Here is a 20,465-nt window from a genome sequence, read left to right on the forward strand (position 1 = left end):
ACCTGGGGTGTAACGTTTGCAATTCTCCAGTCCTCTGCTACCACCCCAGTCTATGGAAGACTGATAAATTATGGCAAGTGCCTCAGCGATTTCCACCCTCACCTCCCTAAGTATCCTTGGATGCATCTCATCCGGCCCTGCTGCTTTATCCACTTAAGTACAGACAGCCTATCTACTACTTCCACATTATCAATTTTAAACCCGTCTAGTGTCTAACTTACCTCCTCTTTCAACATTGCCTGGGGTGCATCTTCGTCCTTGATAAAGACAGATGCAATGTTTTAATGTAATACCTCAGCTATGGGGTTCACACGGAGGATAATATCACAGAAGAGACGGTGGGATGCGGTGCCATTGTTACCGGACTAATAACGGGGACACCCAGCGTATTGCTCTGGGAACAGGGGGTCGAATCCCACCACAGCAGAACAAAGAACAAAGAACAAAGAAAATTAGAGCACAGGAACAGGCCCTTCGGCCCTCCAAGCCTACGCCGATCCAAATCCTCTATCTAAACCTGTCGCCTATTTTCCAAGGGTCTGTATCTCTTTACTTCCTGCCCATTCATGTATCTGTCTGGATATATCTTAAAAGACGCTATCATGCCCGCGTCTTCCACCTCCGCTGGTAATGCGTTCCATGCACCCACCACCCTCTGCGTAAAGAACTTTCCACGCATATCCCCCCTCAACTTTTCCCCTTTCACTTTGAACTCGTGTCCCCTTGTAATTGAATCCCCAACTCTGGGAAAAAGCTTCTTGCTATCCACCCTGTCTGTACCTCTCATGATTTTGTACACCTCAATCAGGTCCCCCCTCAACCTCCGTCTTTCTAATGAAAATAATCCTAATCTACTCAACCTCTCTTCATAGCTCGCGCCCTCCATACCAGGCAACATCCTGGTGAACCTACTCTGCACCCTCTCCAAAGCATCCACATCCTTTTGGTAATGTGGTGACCAGAACTGCACGCAGTATTCCAAATGTAGCCGAACCAAAGTCCTATACAACTGTAACATGACCTGCCAACTCTTTTACTCAATACCCCGTCCGATGATGGAAAGCATGCCGGTTGCCTCTTGACCACTCTATTGAACTGCGTTGCCACCTTCAGGGAACAATGGACCTGAACACCCAAATCTCTCTGTACATCAATTTTCCCCAGGACTTTTCCATTTACTGTATAGTTCACTCTTGAATTGGATCTTCCAAAATGCATCACCTCGCATTTGCCCTGATTGAACTCCATCTGCCATTTCTCTGCCCAACTCTCCAGTCTATCTATATTCTGCTGTATTCTCTGACAGTCCCCTTCACTATCTGCTACTCCACCAATCTTAGTGTCGTCTGCAAAATTGCTAATCAGACCACCTATAGTTTCCTCCAAATCATTTATGTATATCACAAACAACAGTGATCCCAGCACGGATCCCTGTGGAACACCACTGGTAACACGTCTCCATTTTGAGAAACTCCCTTCCACTGCTACTCTCTGTCTCCTGTTGCCCAGCCAGTTCTTTATCCATCTCGCTAGTACACCTTGGACCCCATGCGCCTTCACTTTCTCCATCAGCCCACCATGGGGAACCTTATCAAACGCCATACTGAAATCCATGTATATGACATCTACAGCCCTTCCCTCATCAATCAACTTTGTCACTTCCTCAAAGAATTCTATTAAGTTGGTAAGACATGACCTTCCCTGCACAAAACCATGTTGCCTATCACTGATAAGCCCATTTTCTTACCAGATGAGAATAGATCCTATCCCTCAGTATCTTCTCCAGCAGCTTCCCTACCACTGACGTCAGGCTCACCGGTCTATAATTACCTGGATTTTCCCTGCTACCCTTCTTAAGCAAGGGGACAACATTAGCAATTCTCCAGTCCTCCGGGACCTCACCCGTGTTTAAGGATGTTGCAAAGATATCTGTTAAGGCCCCAACTATTTCCTCTCTCGCTACCCACAGTAACCTGGGATAGATTCCATCCGGACCTGGGGACTTGTCCACCTTAATGCCTTTTAGAATAGCCAACATTTCCTCCCTCCTTATGCCGACTTGACCTAGAGTACTCAAACATCTGTCCCTAACCTCAACATCCGTCATGTCCCTCTCCTCGGTGAATACCGATGCAAAGTACTCGTTTAGAATCTCACCCATTTTCTCTGACTCCACGCATAACTTTCCTCCTTTGTCCTTGAGTGGGCCAATCCTTTCTCTAGTTACCCTCTTGCTCCTTATATATGAATAAAAGGCTTTGGGATTTTCCTTAACCCTGTTTGCTAAAGATATTTCATGACCCCTTTTAGCCCTCTTAATTCCTCGTTTCAGATTGGTCCTACAATCCCGATATTCTTTCAAAGCTTCGTCTTCCTTCAGCCGCCTCGACCTTATGTGTGCTTCCTTTTTCCTCTTAGCTAGTCTCACAATTTCACCTGTCATCCATGGTTCCCTAATCTTGCCATTTCTACCCCTCATTTTCACAGGAACATGTCTCTCTTGCACGCTAATCAACCTCTCTTTAAAAGCCTCCCACATATCACATGTAGATTTACCTTCAAACAGCTGCTCCCAATCTACATTCCCCAGCTCCTGCCGAATTTTGGGATAGTTCCCCCAATTTAGCACTCTTCCTTTAGGTCCACTCTCGTCTTTGTCCATGAGTATTCTAAAACTTACGGAATTGTGATCACTATTCCCAAAGTAGACCCCTACTGAAACTTCAACCACCTGGCCCGGCTCATTTCCCAACACCAGGTCCAGTATGGCCCCTTCCCGAGTTGGCCTAGCTACATAATGCTCTAGAAAACCCTCCTGGATGCTCCTTACAAATTCTGCTCCATCTAGACCGGTAACATTAAGTGAATCCCAGTCAATGTTGGTAAAATTAAAAGAATTCGAAGGTGAAACTTTAATTCAATTAATAAATCTGGAATTAAAAAGCTAGTCTAATATTGGCCATGAAATCATTGTCGATTTTTGTAAAAACCTATCTGGTTCACTAATGTCCTTTAGAGAAAGGAATCTGCTATCCTTGTCTGGTCTGGCCTACAGGTGACTCCAGATCCACAGCAATGCGGTTGACTCTTTCATGCCCTCTGAAATGGCCTAGCAAGCCACTCAGTTGTACCTAACTGCTACGAAGTCAATAAAAAGGAATGAAACCGAGCAACCACACGGCATCGACCTAGGCACCAGAAACGACAATGGCAAACCCACCCCTGACGACCCTGCAAAGTCCTCCTTAGTAACATCTGTGGGCTTGTGCCAAAGTGGGAGAGCTGTCCCACAGACAAGACAAGCAACAGCCTGACGTAGTCATACTCACGAAATCATACCTTGCTGACAATGTCCCAGACACTGCAATCACTCTCCCTGGGTATGTCCTGTCCCGCCGGCAGGACAGACCCAGCAGAGGTGGTGGAACAGTGGTATACAGGAGGGAGGGAGTTGCCCTGGGAGCCCTCAACATTGACTCCTGACCCCATGAAGTCTCAAGGCATCAGGCCAAACACAGACAAGGAATCCTCCTACTGATTACCACCTACGGCCCACCCTCAGCTGATGAGTCTGTGCCCCTCCATGTTGAACTCCACTTGGAGGAAGCACTGATGGTGGCAAGGGCACAGAATGTACCCTGGGTGGGGGACCTCAATGCCCATCACCAAGAGTGGCTCGGTAGCACCACTACTGACCGAACTGGCTTAGTCCTAAAGGACAAAGCTGCTAGACTGGGTCTGCAGCAGGTCATGAGGGAACCAACAAGAGGGCAACGCATACTTGACCTTGCTCTCAACAATCCGCCTGCTGCAGATTCATATATCCATGACAGTATTGTTAGGAGTGACCACCGCACAGTCCTTGTGGAGACGAAGTCCCGCCTTCACATTGAGGATACCGTCCATCGTGTTGTGTGGCACCATCACCGTGCTAGATGGGATAGATTTCGAACAGATCTAGCAATGCAAAACTGGGCATCCATGAGGCGCTGTGGTCCATCAGCAGCAGCAGAATTGTACTCAAACACAATGTGTAACATCATGGCCCTGCATATCACCCACTCTACTATTACCATCAAGCCTGGAGACTAACCCTGGTTCAATGAAGAGTGATGGCGGGCATACCAGGAGCAGCACCAGGCTTACCTCAAAATGATGTGTCAACCAGGTGAAGCTGCAACCGAGGACTATCTGAGTGCCAAACTGCATAAGCAGCATGCGAGAGACAGAGCTATGTGATCCCATAACCAACGGATCAGAACTAAACTCTGCAGTCCTGCCACATCCAGCCATGAAGGTGGTGGACAATTAAACAACTAACTGGAGGAGGTGGCTCCACATATATTCCCATCCTCAATGATGGGGGAGCCCAGCACATCAGTGCGAAAGATAAGGCAGAAGCATTTTCAGAAATATTCAACCAGAATTTTTAAGTTAATAATTATCTCGGCCTCCTCCTTCAGTCTCCATTATCACCGATGTCAAACTTCAGCGAATTCGATTCACTCTTCTTAATATCAATAAAAACACAAGACACAGGATACTGCACAAACTGTGGGCCCTGACAGTATTCCAGCAATAGTACTGAAGACCTGTGCTTCAGAACTTACTGCGCCCGTAGCCAAGCCTTTCCAGTACAGCGACCACATTGGCATCTTCCCGACAATGTGGAAAATTGCCTATGCATGTCATGTACGCAAAAAGCAGAACAAGTCCAACAGGGCTGACTACCACCCCATCAGTCTACTCTCAATCACAGTAAAGTGATGGAAGGTATCATCGACAATGCCATCAAGCAGCATTTGCTTAGCAATAACCTGCTCAGTGACACTCAGCTTGGTCTCTGCCAGGGACACTCAGCACCTGACCACACCACAGCCTTCGTTCAAACATGGACAAAAGAGCTGATCTCAAGAGATGAGGTGAGAGTGATTGCCCTTGACATCAAGGCAGCATTTGACCGAGTACGGCATCAAGGAGCCCAAGCAAAACTGGAATCAATGGAATCAAGGGGGAAATTCTCCGCTGGTTGGAGACAAACCTATCGCAAAGGAAGATGGTTGTGGTTGTTGCAGGTCAATCATCTGAGCTCTCGGACATCACTGCAGGAGTTCCTCAGGGTAGTGTCCCAGGCCCAAGCATCTTCAGCTGCTTCATCAATGACCTTCCTTCAATCATAAGGCCAGGAGGGGGGATGTTCTCTGATTATTGCACAATGTTCAGCACCATTCACAACTCCTCAAATACTGAAGCAGTCCTTCTGGAAATGCAGCAAGACCTGGACAATATCCAGGCTGGGGCTAATAAGTGGCAAATAACATTCGTGCCACACAAGTGCAGGTTAATGACCATCTCCAACAAGAGAGAATCTAACTATCTCCCCTTGATATTGAATGGCATGACCATCGCTGAATCCCCCACTATCAACATCCTAGTGGTTACCCTTGACCTGAAACTGAACTGGAGTAGCCATATATATATAGCGTGGCTACAAGAGCAGGTCAGAGGCTAGGAATCCTGAGGCGAGTAACTCACCTCCTGACTCCCCACTGCCCGCCAACATCTACAAGGCACAAGTCAGGAGTGTGATGGAATTCTCTCCACTTGCCTGGATGGGTGCAGCTCCAACAACACTCAAGAAGCTCGACACCATCCAGGACAAAGCAGCCCGCTTGACTGGCACCCCTTCCACAAACATTCACTCACTCCACCACTGACAAACAGTGACAGCATTGTGTACCATCTACAAGATGAACTGTAGCAACGCACCAACGATCCTTTGAGAGCACGTTCCAAATCCGCGACCCCTACCACCTAGAAGGACAAGGGCAGCAAATGCATGTGAACAACACCACCAGTAAGTTCCCATCCAAGTCACACACCAGCCTGACTTGGAACTATATCGCCATTGCTTCACAGTCGCTGGGTCAAAATCCTGGTGCTCCCTTACCATCACCACTGTGGGACTACGTAACTCACATGGACTGCAGCGGATCAACAAGGCTTTACCAAGGGCAATTAGGAATGAGCAATAAAATCTGCCCTGGCCAGCGACGCACACATCCCATGAATGAATTAAAAAAGGTGTTAGTCGGTCATGTAATTAGTCATGATGGATAGCTCGATTAATTAATTAATTAATAGCTAGATAGTGAGTGAGAGACTTACCAAGGACACCAACAATAGCGAGAATCGGATAGTAAATATACTGAATCATCATCAGTGCCCAATAGATCCGATGGTCTAATGTTACCCAATAATATTCTGCAGTAAGATGGAAAAACCAAGAGGATAAACTCCTTTCCATTGTAGCAACATTCCAATCTATTGTTCTCAGATTCTGATCCATTCTTGCAACATTCCAATCTATCGTTCTCAGATTCTGATCCATTGTTGTAACATTCCAATCTGTTGCTCTCTGATTCTGATCTATTCTCTCAGTTTCTCTGCAACTGCTGATCTCTGTTATTGCCGGGGATGATGCTCCCACTGACACAATGGAATAACACACTGAAAGCAGTCCCTTATTAATAGAAGGACAAAACCCTCCAATGCTACAATTAGGGTCTATGGAGACTGACATTAATTACAGTCATTGAACAAACAAGGTTCAGTTAACCCCTTTCAATCAAATATTTTTGTACCACAATAAAGTAGGACATTTAGCCGATTTGGATGGGTTAACTGAGAGTTGTTGAGGGAAGGAAAGGAGGAAATAGCAGAGTCAATTGGAGGTATCTTTCATTCCTCTTTGGTTGTGGAAGTGGTGCCATTGGATTGGTGGTTTGCATCAGTTAAACTTTGTTTAAGAAAAAAGAGGGATAGAATAAACCATGTAATTGCAGTGCAGTAAGAATCTCAAGGTGATACGATGGTGGGAACGTTTCAGTCATGAACAAGCACAAAGCTGCTTGTTATTTTACATGGGAACATAGGACAAGCAGAAGGCCATTCAGCCCATTGAGCATGCCGTGTCATTTAATATGATCATGGCTGATCATCAACGTCACTGTCTTTTTCAAACACTATCCTCATATCACTTTATATCATTGACAGGTTTCTAAATACCAATTCTTTATTAGAACATTATTAGAACATTACAGCGCAGTACAGGCCCTTCGGCCCTCGATGTTGCGCCGACCTGTGAAACCATCTGACCTATACTATTCCATTTTCATCCATATGTCTATCCAATGACCACTTAAATGCCCTTAAAGTTGGCGAGTCTACTACTGTTGCAGGCAGGGCGTTCCACGCCCCTACTACTCTCTGAGTAAAGAAACTACCTCTAACATCTGTCCTATATCTATCACCCCTCAACTTAAAGCTATGTCCCCTCGTGTTTGCCATCACCATCCGAGGAAAAAGACTCTCACTATCCACCCTATCTAACCCTCTGATTATCTTATATGTCTCTAATAGGTCACCTCTCCTCCTCCTTCTCTCCAACGAAAACAACCTCAAGTCCCTCAGCCTTTCCTCGTAAGACCTTCCCTCCATACCAGGCAACATCCTAGAAAATCTCCTCTGCACCCTTTCCAAAGCTTCCACATCCTTCCTATAATGCGGTGACAATAACTGCACGCAATACTCGGCCAAACCAGAGTTTTGTACAGCTGCAGCATGACCTCGTGGCTCCGAAACTCGATCCCCCTACTAATAAAAGCTAACACACCATATGCCTTCTTAACAGCCCTATTAACCTGGGTAGCAACTTTCAGGGATTTATGTACCTGGACACCAAGATCTCTCTGCTCATCTACACTACCAAGAATCTTCGCATTTGCCCAGTACTCTGCATTCCTGTTACTCCTTCCAAAGTGAATCACCTCACACTTTTCCGCATTAAACTCCATTTGCCATCTCTCAGCCCAGCACTGCAGCCTATCTATGTCCCTCTGTACCCTACAACATCCTTCGGCACTATCCACAACTCCACCGACCTTCGTGTCATCCGCAAATTTACTAACCCAGCCTTCTACACCCTCATCCAGGTCATTTATAAAAATGACAAACAGCAGTGGCCCCAAAACAGATCCTTGCGGTACACCACTAGTAACTAAACTCAAGGATGAACATTTGCCATCAACCACCACCCTCCGTCTTCTTTCAGCAACTTCCCACTACTATCCTTGATTGGCCCTAATCTAACTCTAGTCATTCTTTTATTCCTGATATACCTATAGAAAGCCTTAGGGTTTTCCTTGATCCTATCCGCCAATGACTTCTCGTGCCCTCTCCTTGCTCTTCTTAGCTCTCCCTTTAGATCCTTCCTGGCTAGCTTGTAACTCTCAAGCGCCCAAACTGAGCCTTCACGTCTCATCCTAATATAAGCCTTCTTCTTCCTCTTGACAAGCACTTCAACTTCTTTAGTAAACCACGGCTCCCTCGCTCGACAACTTCCTCCCTGCCTGATAGGTACATACTTATCAAGGACACGCAGTCGCTGCTCCTTGAATAAGCTCCATATTTCGATTGTGCCTATCCCCTGCAGTTTACTTTCCCATCCTACGCATCATAAATCTTGCTTAATCGCATCATAATTTCCTTTCCCCCAGCTATAGTTCTTGCCCTGCGGTATATACCTGTCCCTGTACATCGCTAAGGTAAACCTAACCGAATTGTGATCACTATCACCAAAGTGCTCACCTACATCCAAATCTAACACCTGGCTGGGTTCATTACCCAGTACCAAATCCAAAGTGGCATTGCCCCTGGTTGGCCTGTCTACATATTGTGTCAGAAAACCCTCCTGCACACACTGGACAAAAACTGACCCATCTAAAGTACTCGAACTATCGTATTTCCAGTCAATATTTGGAAAGTTAAAGTCCCCCAAAACAAGTACCCTGTTACTCTCGCTCCTGTCGAGAATCATCTTCGCTATCCTTTCCTCTACATCTCTGGAACGATTCGGAGGTCTATACAAAACTCCCAACAGGGTGACCTCTCCTCTCCTGTTTCTAACCTCGACCCATACTACCTCAGTAGACGAGTCCTCAAACGTCCTTTCTGCCGCTGTAATACTCTCCTTGATTAACAATGCCACACCCCCCCCTCTTTTACCATCTTCTCTGTTCTTACTGAAACATCTAAATCCCGGAACCTGCAACATCCATTCCTGCCCCTGCTCTATCCATGTCTCCAAAATGGCCAGAACATCGAGATCCCAGGTACCAACCCAAGCTGCAAGCTCACCCGCCTTATTTCGGATGCTCCTGGCGTTGAAGTAGACACACATTAAACCAAATTCTTGCCTGTCAGTGCCCTCTTGCGTCCTTGTAACCTTATCCCTGACCTCACTAATCTCAACATCCTGTACACTGGAACTACAATTTATGTTCCCATCCCCCTGCTGAATTAGTTTAAACCCCCGAGAAGAGCACTAGCAAATCTCCCCCCCCCCCCCCCCCCAGGATATTGGTACCCCTCTGGTTCAGGTGAAGACCATCCTGTTTGTAGAGGTCCCACCTACCCCAGAAAGAGCCCCAATTATCCAGGAAACCGAAACCCTCCCTCCTACATCATCCCTGCAGCCACCTGTTCAACTCCTCTCTCCCCCTATTCCTCGTTTCGCTAGCACGTGGCACGGGCAACAACCCAGAGATAACAACTCTGTTTGTTCTCGCTCTAAGCTTCCACCCTAGCTCCCTGAATTTCTGCCTTAAATCCCCATCTATCTTCTACCTATGTCGTTGGTGCCTATGTGGACCACGACTTGGGGCTGCTCCCCCTCCCCCTTAAGGATCCCAAAAACACGATCCGAGACATCACGTACCCTGGCACCTGGGAGGCAACACACCAAACGTGAGTCTCTCTCGTTCCCACAGAACCTCCTATCCGTTCCCCTAACTACGGAGTCCTCAATGACTAATGCTCTGCTCGTCTTCCCCCTTCCCTTCTGAGCAACAGGGACAGACTCTGTGCCAGAGACCTGTACCCCATTGCTTACCCCTGGTAAGTCTTCTTTAAACATACTCAATGACTAAACTTCCACAGCCATTTCGGGTAGAGAGTTCCAGAGATTCACAGCCCTCTGAGTAAAGAAATTTATCTTCATCTCGGTCCTAAGTGGCTTCTCTCTTTTGAAATTGTGTCCCTTGGATCCAGACTCCCTAACCAGGGAAAACATCTTACCTACATCTGCAGTGTCTATCCCTTTAAGTATTTTGTAGGTTACATTCTTCGAAACTTCAGAGAATACAGCCCAGGTTCCCCAATCTCTCTTCATAGGACAGTCCGCCATCCCAGGAACAAAGTCTGGTGAACCTTCGCTGCACTCCTTCTATTACAATAATACCCTTCCTAAGGAAATGGGACTAAAACTACACATAGCACACCAAGTGTGGTCTAACCAAGGTTCTATATAATTGAAGCAAGACTTCCTTACTCCTGTACTAAAATCCTCCTGCAATGAAGGCCAACATACCATTAGCCTTCTTAATGGCTTGCTGCACCTGCATATTAGCTTTCAATGACTGATTGACAAGGACACACAGATCCCTTTGCACGTCTACACTTTATAATGCCTTATCGTTAAAAAGAAATGCACTGCACATCAGTTCCTCCTTCCAAAATGGATAACCTCACTTTTTTCACATTGTGCGCCATCTACCATGTTTTTTTTATTCATTCATGGGGCCAGCGTCGCTGGCGAGGCCAACATTTATTGCCCATCCCTAATTGCCCTTTAGAAGGTGGTGGGGAGCTGCCTTCTTGAACCTCTGCACTCCACGTGGGGTAGGAAGGGTGTTCCAGGATTTTGGCCCTGTGGCAGTGAAGGAACGGCGATAAAGCTCCAAGTCAGGATGGGGTATGGCGTGGCGCGGAACCTGCAGGTGGTGGTGTTCGCATGCATTTGCTGCCATTGTCCTTCTAGGTGGTAGAGGTCGTGAGTTTGGAAAGTGCTCTTAAAGGATCCTTGGTGCGTTGCTGCAGTGCATCTTGTTGATAGTACACACTGCTGCCAGTGTGCATCGGTGGTGGAGGAAGTGAATGTTTGTGGATGGGGAGCCAATCAAGCAGGCTGCTTTGTCCTAGATGCTGTCGAGCCTCTTGAGTGTTGTTGGAGCTGTACCCATCCAGACAAGTGGACAGTATTCCATCACACTCCTGACTTATGCCTTGTAGTTGGTGGACAGGCTTTGGGGAGTCAGAAGGTGAGTTACTCGCCGCAAGATTCCTACCTCCGACCTGCTCTTGTAGCCACAGTATTTATATGACTACTCCAGTTCACTTTCTGGTCAATGGTAACCCCCAGGGTGTTGATAGTGGGGGATACAGCGATGGGAATGCCATTGAATGTCAAGGGTAGATGGTTAGATTCTCTCTTGTTGGAGATGATCATTGTCTGGCACTAGATCATTCATCAATTCTGTTAAAATCCCATTGAAGCTGTTTTGAATCTTCCTCACAACACACACTCCCACCTAGTTTTGTGTCATCCACGAAATTGGAAATATTACATTTGGTCCCCACATCCAAATCATTGATATATATTGTTAACAGCTGGGGCTCAAGCACTGATCCCTGTGATACCACGCTAGTCACATCCTTCCAACTTGTGAATGACCCATTTATTCTACTATCCGCTTTTTTCCCGTTAACCAATCCTTAATCCATGTCAGTATATTGCCTCCTATCCCATGTGCTTTTATTTTGCTAAAGGGAATTTATCAAATGCCTTCTGAAAATTCAAGTATAGCACGTCCACTGAATTCCCTTTATCAATTCAATTGGTAACATCCTCAAAAAACTCCAACAGCTTCATGCAACATGATTTCCCAATCATAAATCCATGTTGACAATGCCCAATCAGATCATTATTATCCAAGTATCCGCTCATCACATCCTTTAAAATAGATTCTAGAATTTTCCCAACGACTGATGTACGGCTAACACGTCTGCAATTCAATGTTTTTTCTCTCTCCCTTCTTAAATAGTGAGGTGACATTTGTGACCTTGAAATCTACAGGAACCTTTCCAAAAACTATCGAATTTTGGAAGATGATCACCATTGCATTCGCTATCATCATAGGTACCATTTCAACACTCAGAAATGTAAAATATCAGGTCCTGGTGACTTATCAACCTTCAGACCCATTACATTTTGCAATACATCCTTCTTACTCAGACGAATTTCCTTCAATTCCTCATTCTCCCTAATCCCTTGGATCTCTAATCTCTGGGAGATTTCTTGTATCTTCCTCAGTGAAGACAGACACAAAGTAATCATATAGTTTCCATGCCATTTGTCGATTTTCCATTATGTTTAGTTTAGTTTAGTTTCGAGATACAGCACTGAAACAGGCCCTTCGGCCCACCGAGTCTGTGCCGACCATCAACCACCCATTTATACTAATCCTACACTACTTCCATATTCCTACCACATACCCACCTGTCTCCATATTTCCCTACCACCTACCTATAATAGTGGCAGTTTTATCATGGCCAATTAACCTACTAGCCAGCGAGTCTTTGGCATGTGGGAGGAAACCGACGCACCCGGAGGAAACCCACGCAGACACAGGGAGGACTTGCAAACGCCACACAGGCAGTACCCAGAATTGAACCCGGTTCGCTGGAGCTGTGAGGCGGCAGTGCTAACCACTGCGCAGCCCGTAAATTATCCTGACTCTGCCTGTAAAGGACGCACATTTGTCTTAAGAAAACGTTTCCGTTTTACATACCTATAGAAGCCTTTGCAGTCCGTTTTAATGTTTTTTTTTAAACTGGCTAACATTCGTATTCTATTCTCCATTTGTTTCTTCGTCTTCCTTTTCTGTATTCTAAATACTCCCAATCCTCAGGTTTACGACCATATCTGGAACCTTTATAGGCATTTCCTTTTAATCTTATACAATCCTTAATCTTCTTTGTTGTCCAAGGTTGACTGCCTTTACTTTGTTTTTTTTTTATTCCTTGAAGGAATATATAGTTGCTGTAAACGATGTAATATTTCTTTAAAGATTATTCATTGCCTAAGTACCGTCATACCTTTTAATGTATTTTCCCAATCCAGCTCGGCCAATTTGCCCCTCATAGCTTCATAATTTTCATTGTTCAAATTTAGCACCCTGGCTTTAGATTAAACTGCCTCATATTCAAACATGATGTAAATTTCTTCATATTATGATCACTCATCCCTGAAGATTATTTTACAACAAGATTATTAATTAATCTTTTCTCATTGCATAACACTCGATCTAAAATAGCCTGTTCTTTTGTCAGTTCATCAACATACTGCTCGGGAAAATCCTCCAAGCACAACCCAGAAACTCGTCCTCCACAGCATTAGTGATTATTAGGTTTACCCAGTCTATATGAAGATTGAAGGCACCCGTTATTACTGTATTACCCATGCTACATGATTCTCTTATCTCCTGTTTAATGCCATGTTCCACACTACCACTACTGTTTAGTGGCCTATAAAGAACTTCTACCAATGCTTTTCTGCAACTTGCTGTTTCTTAGCTCCATCCAAACAGATTCCACATTTTGCTCTTCCGATCGGAGATCCTCCCTTAATAAAGCACTGATCTCACCCCTTCTTACCCTCACAACACCACCTCTTTTTCCCTTTGGCCTGTCCTTCCTAAATGTCGAATATCCTTGAATATTGAATTCCCAGTCTTGGTCACCCTGTCGCCAGGTTTCTACTTCTGTATGCTAACACGACTCAACCCCACCTCAGGCCTTCTCATGTTGAAACTCTCATCTATGCCTTTATTATCTTTAGACTTGGCTATTTCAATGCTGTCGTGACAACATTCACACAGTCTGCCCTCTGAAAACTTTAGGTCATTTAAACCTACACTGCCATTCTCCTAGCCTGCACCTAATGCCGTTCACCAATCACCTTTATGCTCACTGGTAATGAAATCCTTGTTTTGAAAATCAAGGGTTTAGAAATATCAACCATCATGAACTTGTTAAAGGCAAATTGTAGCTTACGAACGTGAAGGAGTTATGTGATGAAGTGATAGAGGGAATTGATGAGGGTGGTGCAGGTGATGTTAAGTATTTAGACTTTTAAAGGCATGTGATAAATTGCCAGTTAATAGGCTTCTTAGGAAAACTGAAAACAATGGATCAATCTGGCAATGGTTCTGTAAACATTGCATTGGCTAAGGCACAGAAAATAGGGAGAAGTGGTGAGCCATTGTTTTTTTTCTGGCTGGAGAGTTATACACATTGTTGTCCCGAAGGCACCAATATCAACAACAACAACCTATCTTTATATCGTGTACTTAATGTCATAAACAGTTCCAAGCTGATCACAGAGGAATTATAAAACAAAACATGTCACCGAGCCATAGAGCAGATATTAGGGCAGATTACTCCCGAGGGCAGATTATTCCCAAGGCCACGTGCTCGTGAGTATGTAAATAGGAAAATGAATGTGTGGCTGGAGAGATGATGCAGGAAGGAGGGCTTCAGATATCTGGGATATTGGGACCGGTTCTGGGGAAGGTGGGACCAGTAAAAGCCACAGAGTCTGCACCTGAACAGGACTGGGACAAATTTATTTGCAGGAAGTTTTTCCAGTGCTGTTGGGGATGGTGTAAAATAGTTTGGAAGGCGCATGGGAATCTGAAGGCAATTTCAGATAGGACAATTTCAGGCGAGGGGACGGAAGGCAGAAAATTAGCGCGTGACTCGGAAAGACAGGAGAAGCAAATGTTAAAAAGTGTGCAGAACAAGAATTTGGCAGTGTTAAAGGGTATTTATTCAAATTCAAGGAGTTTCGCAAATAAATGAGATGAGCTGAGGACACAGATAGACAAATTGAAACACAATAGCATTGCTATAATGGAAACTTGGCTTAAAGTAGGGCAAAAATTGCAGCTCCACATCGTTGGATATGGAGTTTTCAAGCGGGATAGAGAGGGAGATAAAAAAGAAGGGATACAGCATTATTAGTTAAGGAATCAATAACAACTTTGAGGAGGGATGATGTGCTAAATAAATCATCAAACGAGGCCACATGGGTGGAGCTCAGAAATGTAAAAAATGGACAGCCACACTATCAGTAGTGTACAATAGACCCCCAAATAGCGAGAAAGAGATAGAACAACAAATATGTAGGCAAATTTCTGAGTGTTAAAGCTATAGTTGAGGATTTCAACTAACCCAGTATTAACTGGGATACAAACAGTGTGAAGGGCACGGAGGGCACAAAATTCTTGAACTGCATTCAAGTGAACTTCTTTTTAGCCAGAATGTAACAAGCCAAACGAAGAGGGGGCGCAATTCTAGATTTAGTCTTCTTTAGCAAACAGGGTTAAGGAAAATCCCAAAGCCTTTTATTCATATATAAGGAGCAAGAGGGTTACTAGATAAAGGATTGGCCCACTCAAGGACAAAGGAGGAAAGTTATGCGTGGAGTCAGAGAAAATGGGTGAGATTCTAAAAAGAACATTACAGCGCAGTACTGGCCCTTCAGCCCTCGATGTTGCGCCGACCTGTGAAACCATCTGACCTACACTACTCCATTTTCATCTATATGTCTATCCAATGACTACATAAATGCCCTTAAAGTTGGCGAGTCTACTACTGTTCAAGATGAGGGCGTTCCACGCCCCTACTACTCTCTGTGTAAAGAAACTACCTCTGACATCTGTCCTATATCTAGCACCCCTCAACTTAAAGCTATGTCCTCTCGTGTTTGCATTACCATCCGAGGAAAAACGCTCTCACGATCCACCCTGTCCAATCCTCTGATTATGTTATACGTCTCTATTAAGTCACCTCTTCTCCTCCTTCTCTCTAACGAAAACAACCTCAAGTCCCTCAGCCTTTCCTCGTAAGACCTTCCCTCCATACCAGGCAACATCCTAGTAAATATCCTCTGCACCTTTTCCAAAGCTTCCACATCCTTCCTATAATGCGGTGACCAGAACTGCACGCAATACAGCATGTGCGGCCGCGCCAGAGTTCTGTACAGCTGCAGCATGACCTCGTGGCTCCTAAACTCGATCCCCCTACTAATAAAAGCTAACACACCATATGCCTTCTTAACAGCTCTATTAACCTGGGTGGCAACTTTCAGGGATTTATGTACCTGGACACCAAGATCTCTCTGCTCATCTACACCAGCAAGAATTTTCCCATTAGCCCAGTATTCTGCAATCCTGTAACGCCTTCCGAAGTGAATCACCTCACACTTTTCCGCATTAAACTCCATTTGCCATCTATCAGCCCAGCTCTGCAGCCTATTTATGTCCCTCTGTAACCTACAACATCCTTCGGCACTATCCACAACTCCACCGACCTTCGTGTCATCCGCAAATTTACTAACCCAGCCTTCTACACCCTCATCCAGGTCATTTATAAAAATGACAAACAGCAGTGGCCCCAAAACAGATCCTTGCGGTACACCACTAGAAACTAAACTCCAGGATGAACATTTGCCATCAACCATCACCCTCTGTCTTCTTTCAGCTAGCCAATTTCTGATCCAAAGCACGAATTCACCTTCAATCCCATACCTCTGTATTTTCTGCAATAGCCTACCGTGGGGAACCTTATCAAACGCCTTACTGAAATCCATATAGACCACATCCACGGCTTTACCCTCATCCACCTGTTTGGTCACATTCTCAAAAAACTCAATAAGGTTTGTGAGGCACCACCTACCCTTCACAAAACCGTGCTGACTATCTCTAATGAACTTATTCTTTTCAAGATGATTATAAATCCTATCTCTTATAACCATTTCCAACATTTTACCCACAACCGAAGTAAGGCTCACCGGTCTATAATTACCAGGGCTGTCTCTACTCCCCTTCTTGAACAAGGGGACAACATTTGCTATCCTCCAGTCTTCTGGCACTATTTCTGTCGACAATGACGACAGATAAATCAAGGACAAAGGCTCTGCAATCTCCTCCCTGGCTTCCCAGAGAATCCTAGGATAAATCCCATCTGGACCAGGGGATTTATCTATTTTCACACTTTCCAAATTTGCAAACACCTCCTCCTTGTGAACCTCAATCCCATCTCGCCTAGTAGTCTGTATCTCAGTATTCTCCTCGACAACATTTTCTTTCTCCACTGTAAATACTGACGAAAAATATTCATTTAACGCTTCCCCTATCTCCTCCGATTCCACACACAACTTCCCACTACTATCCTTGATTGGCCTTAACCTATCTCCAGTCATTCTTTTATTCCCGATATACCCATAGAAAGCCTTAGGGTTTTCTTTGATCCTGTCCGCCAATGACTTCTCGTGTCCTCTCCTTGCTCTTCTTATCTCTCCCTTTAGATCCTCCCTGGCGAGCTTGTAACTCTCAAGCGACCTAACTGAGCCTTCACGACTTATCCTAACATAAGCCTTCTTCTTCCTCTTGACAAGCTCTTCAACTTCTTTAGTAAACCACCGCTCTCTCGCTCGACAACGTCCTCCCTGCCTGACAGGTACATACTTATCAAGGACACGCAGTAGCTGCTCCTTGAATAAGCTCCACATTTCGATTGTGCCCATCCCCTGCAGTTTCCTTCCCCATCCTACGCATCCTAAATCTTGCCTAATCGCATCATAATTTCCTTTCCCCCAGCTATAATTCTTGCCCTGCTGTCTACGCCTGTCCCAGCCCATCGCTAAGGTAAACCTAACCGAATTGTGATCACTATCACCAAAGTGCTCACCAACTTCTAAATCTAACAACTGGCCGGGTTCATTACCCAGTACCAAATCCAATGTGGCTTCGCCCCTTGTTGGCCTGTCTACATACTGTGTCAGAAAACCCTCCTGCACACACTGGACAAAAACTGACCCATCTAAAGTACTCGAACTATAGTATTTCCAGTCAATATTTGGAAAGTTAAAGTCCCCATAACCACTACCCTGTTACTCTCGCTCCTGTCAAGAATCATCTTTGCTATCCTGTCCTCTACATCTCTGGAACTATTTGGAGGTCTATAGAAAACTCCCAACAGGGTGACCTCTCCTCTCCTGTTTCTAACCTCGGCCCATACTACCTCAGTAGACGAGTCCTCAAACGTCCCTTCTGCCGCTGTAATACTTTCCTTGATTAACAATGCCACACCCACCCACCCCACCCCCCCCCCCCGTCTTTTACCATCTTCTCTGTTCTTAGTGAAACATCTAAATCCCAGAACCCGCAACATCCATTCCTGTCCCTGCTCTACCCATGCCTCTGAAATGGCCACAACATCGAGATCCCAGGTACCAACCCATGCTGCAAGCTCTCCCACCTTATTCCGGATGCTCCTGGCGTTGAAGTAGACACATTTTAAACCTAGCTCTTGCTTGCCAGTCCCCTCTTGTGTCCTTATAACCTTATCCCTGACCTCACTACTCTCAACATCCTGCACACTGGAACTACAATTTAGGTTCCCATCCCCCTGCTGAATTAGTTTAAACCCCCCCGAAGAGCACTAGCAAATCTCCCCCCCAGGATATTGGTACCTCTCTGGTTCAGGTGAAGACCATCCTGTTTGTAGAGGTCCCACCTACCCCAGAAAGAGCCCCAATTATCCAGCAAACCAAAACCCTCCCTCTTACACCATCCCTGCAGCCACGTGTTCAACTCCTCTCTCTCCCTATTCCTCACTTCGCTAGCACGTGGCACGGGCAACAACCCAGAGATAACAACTCTGTTTGTTCTCGCTCTAAGCTTCCACCCTAGCTCCCTGAATTTCTGCTTTAAATCCTCATCTGTCTTCCTACCTACGTCGTTGGTGCCTATGTGTACCACGACTTGGGGCTGCTCCCCCTCCCCCTTGAGGATCCCAAAAACACGATCCGAGACATCACGTACCCTGGCACCTGGGAGGCAACACACCAACCGTGAGTCTCTCTCGTTCCCACAAAAACTCCTATCTGTTCCCCTAACTATGGAGTCCCCAATGACTAATGCTCTGCTCCTCTTACCCCTTCCCTTCTGAGCAACAGGGACAGACTCTGCGCCAGAGACCTGTATCCCATTGCCTGCCCCTGGTAAGTCGTCTCCCCCAACAATATCCAAAACGGTATACCTGTTGTTGAGGTTAACGGCCACAGGGGATCCCTGCACTGCCTGCTGGTTCCCTCTCCTTCCCCTGACGGTAACCCATCTACCTTCTTCTTTTACCTGAGGTGTGACTGCCTCCCTATAACTCCTGTCAATAATCCCCTCCGCCTCCCGAATGATCCGAAGTTCCTCCAGCTCCAGCTCCAGTTCCCTAACGCGGTCCTCGAGGTGCTGGAGCTGGGTGTACTTCCCGCAGATGCAGTCAGCAGGGACACCCTTGGCGACCCTTCCCTCCCACATTCTGCAGGAGGAACATTCAACTGCCTTAACCTCCATTCCCACTATTCTAAATTCCCAAGTTTTTAACCAATCACACGATAAAACAAGAAGAGAAATAGAAAAAGCCTTACCTTACCTACACACAACCGAGTCCTTTTTTTTTGGTAAGAGGAGGAGGGCGGGTGTTAGACACTACAAGAGTAGTGTCTCGGGTTCAGAAACAGCCCAAATATATAGGTTTCTACTTACCCAGCAGTCCCTGCTCCACCGAAACTCCCGATGAAATTGACTTCCCAGCTGTTCACTTCTCGCTCGCACTGCCTGTGCTCCTGGAAAAGCTGCACAACGAAAAGGTCAGAGAATTTACACAGCCCAAATATCTAAGTTTCTACTTACCCAGCAGTCCCTGCTCCACCGAAACTCCCGATGAAATTGACTTCCTAGCTGTTCACTCCTCGCTCGCACTGCCTGTGCTCCTGGAAAAGCTGCACAACGAAAAGGTAAGAGAATTTACACAGCCCAAATATATAGGTTTCCACTTACCCAGCAGTTCCTGCTCCACCGAAACTCCCGATGAAATTGACTTCCCAGCTGTTCACTCCTCGCTCGCACTGCCTGTGCTCCTGGAAAAGCTGAACAACGAAAAGGTAAGAGAATTTACACAGCCCAAATATATAGGTTTCTACTTACCCAGCAGTCCCTGCTCCACCGAAACTCCCGATGAAATTGACTTCCCAGCTGTTCACTCCTCGCTCGCACTGCCTGTGCTCCTGGAAAAGCCAGCAGTCCCTGCTCCACCGAAACTCCCGATGAAATTGACTTCCCAGCTGTTCACTCCTCGCTCGCACTGCCTGTGCTCCTGGAAAAGCTGCACAACGAAAAGTGAGGACTTTGCATCGGTATTCACCGAGGAGAGGGACATGACGGATGTTGAGGTTAGAGACAGATGTTTGATTACTCTAGGTCAAGTCGGCAAAAGGAGGGAGGAAGTGTTGGCTATTCTAAAAGGCATTAAGGTGGACAAGTCCCCAGGTCCGGATGGGATCTATCCCAGGTTACAGAGGGAAGCGAGAGAGGAAATAGTTGGGGCCTTAACAGATATCTTTGCAACATCCTTAAACACGGGTGAGGTCCCGGAGGACTGGAGAATTGCTAATGTTGTCCCCTTGTTTAAGAAGGGTAGCAGGGATAATCCAGGTAATTATA

At 45.8% G+C, this 20,465-nt stretch overlaps 1 protein-coding gene across 1 annotated transcript in view; it reads right to left on the reverse strand.

Moving 5' to 3' along the window:
- Positions 1-6,307, reverse strand: part of LOC137359001 (probable G-protein coupled receptor 139) — a 33,100-nt gene extending 26,793 nt beyond the window's left edge. The window contains exon 1 of the mRNA XM_068025147.1: positions 6,169-6,307. Coding sequence (XP_067881248.1) covers positions 6,169-6,307 — 139 coding nt within the window. The remainder of the gene's footprint in view (positions 1-6,168) is intronic.
- Positions 6,308-20,465: the final 14,158 nt, after the last annotated feature.

Source organism: Heterodontus francisci, unplaced genomic scaffold, assembly GCF_036365525.1.
Source record: "Heterodontus francisci isolate sHetFra1 unplaced genomic scaffold, sHetFra1.hap1 HAP1_SCAFFOLD_300, whole genome shotgun sequence".
NCBI lineage: Eukaryota > Metazoa > Chordata > Chondrichthyes > Heterodontiformes > Heterodontidae > Heterodontus > Heterodontus francisci.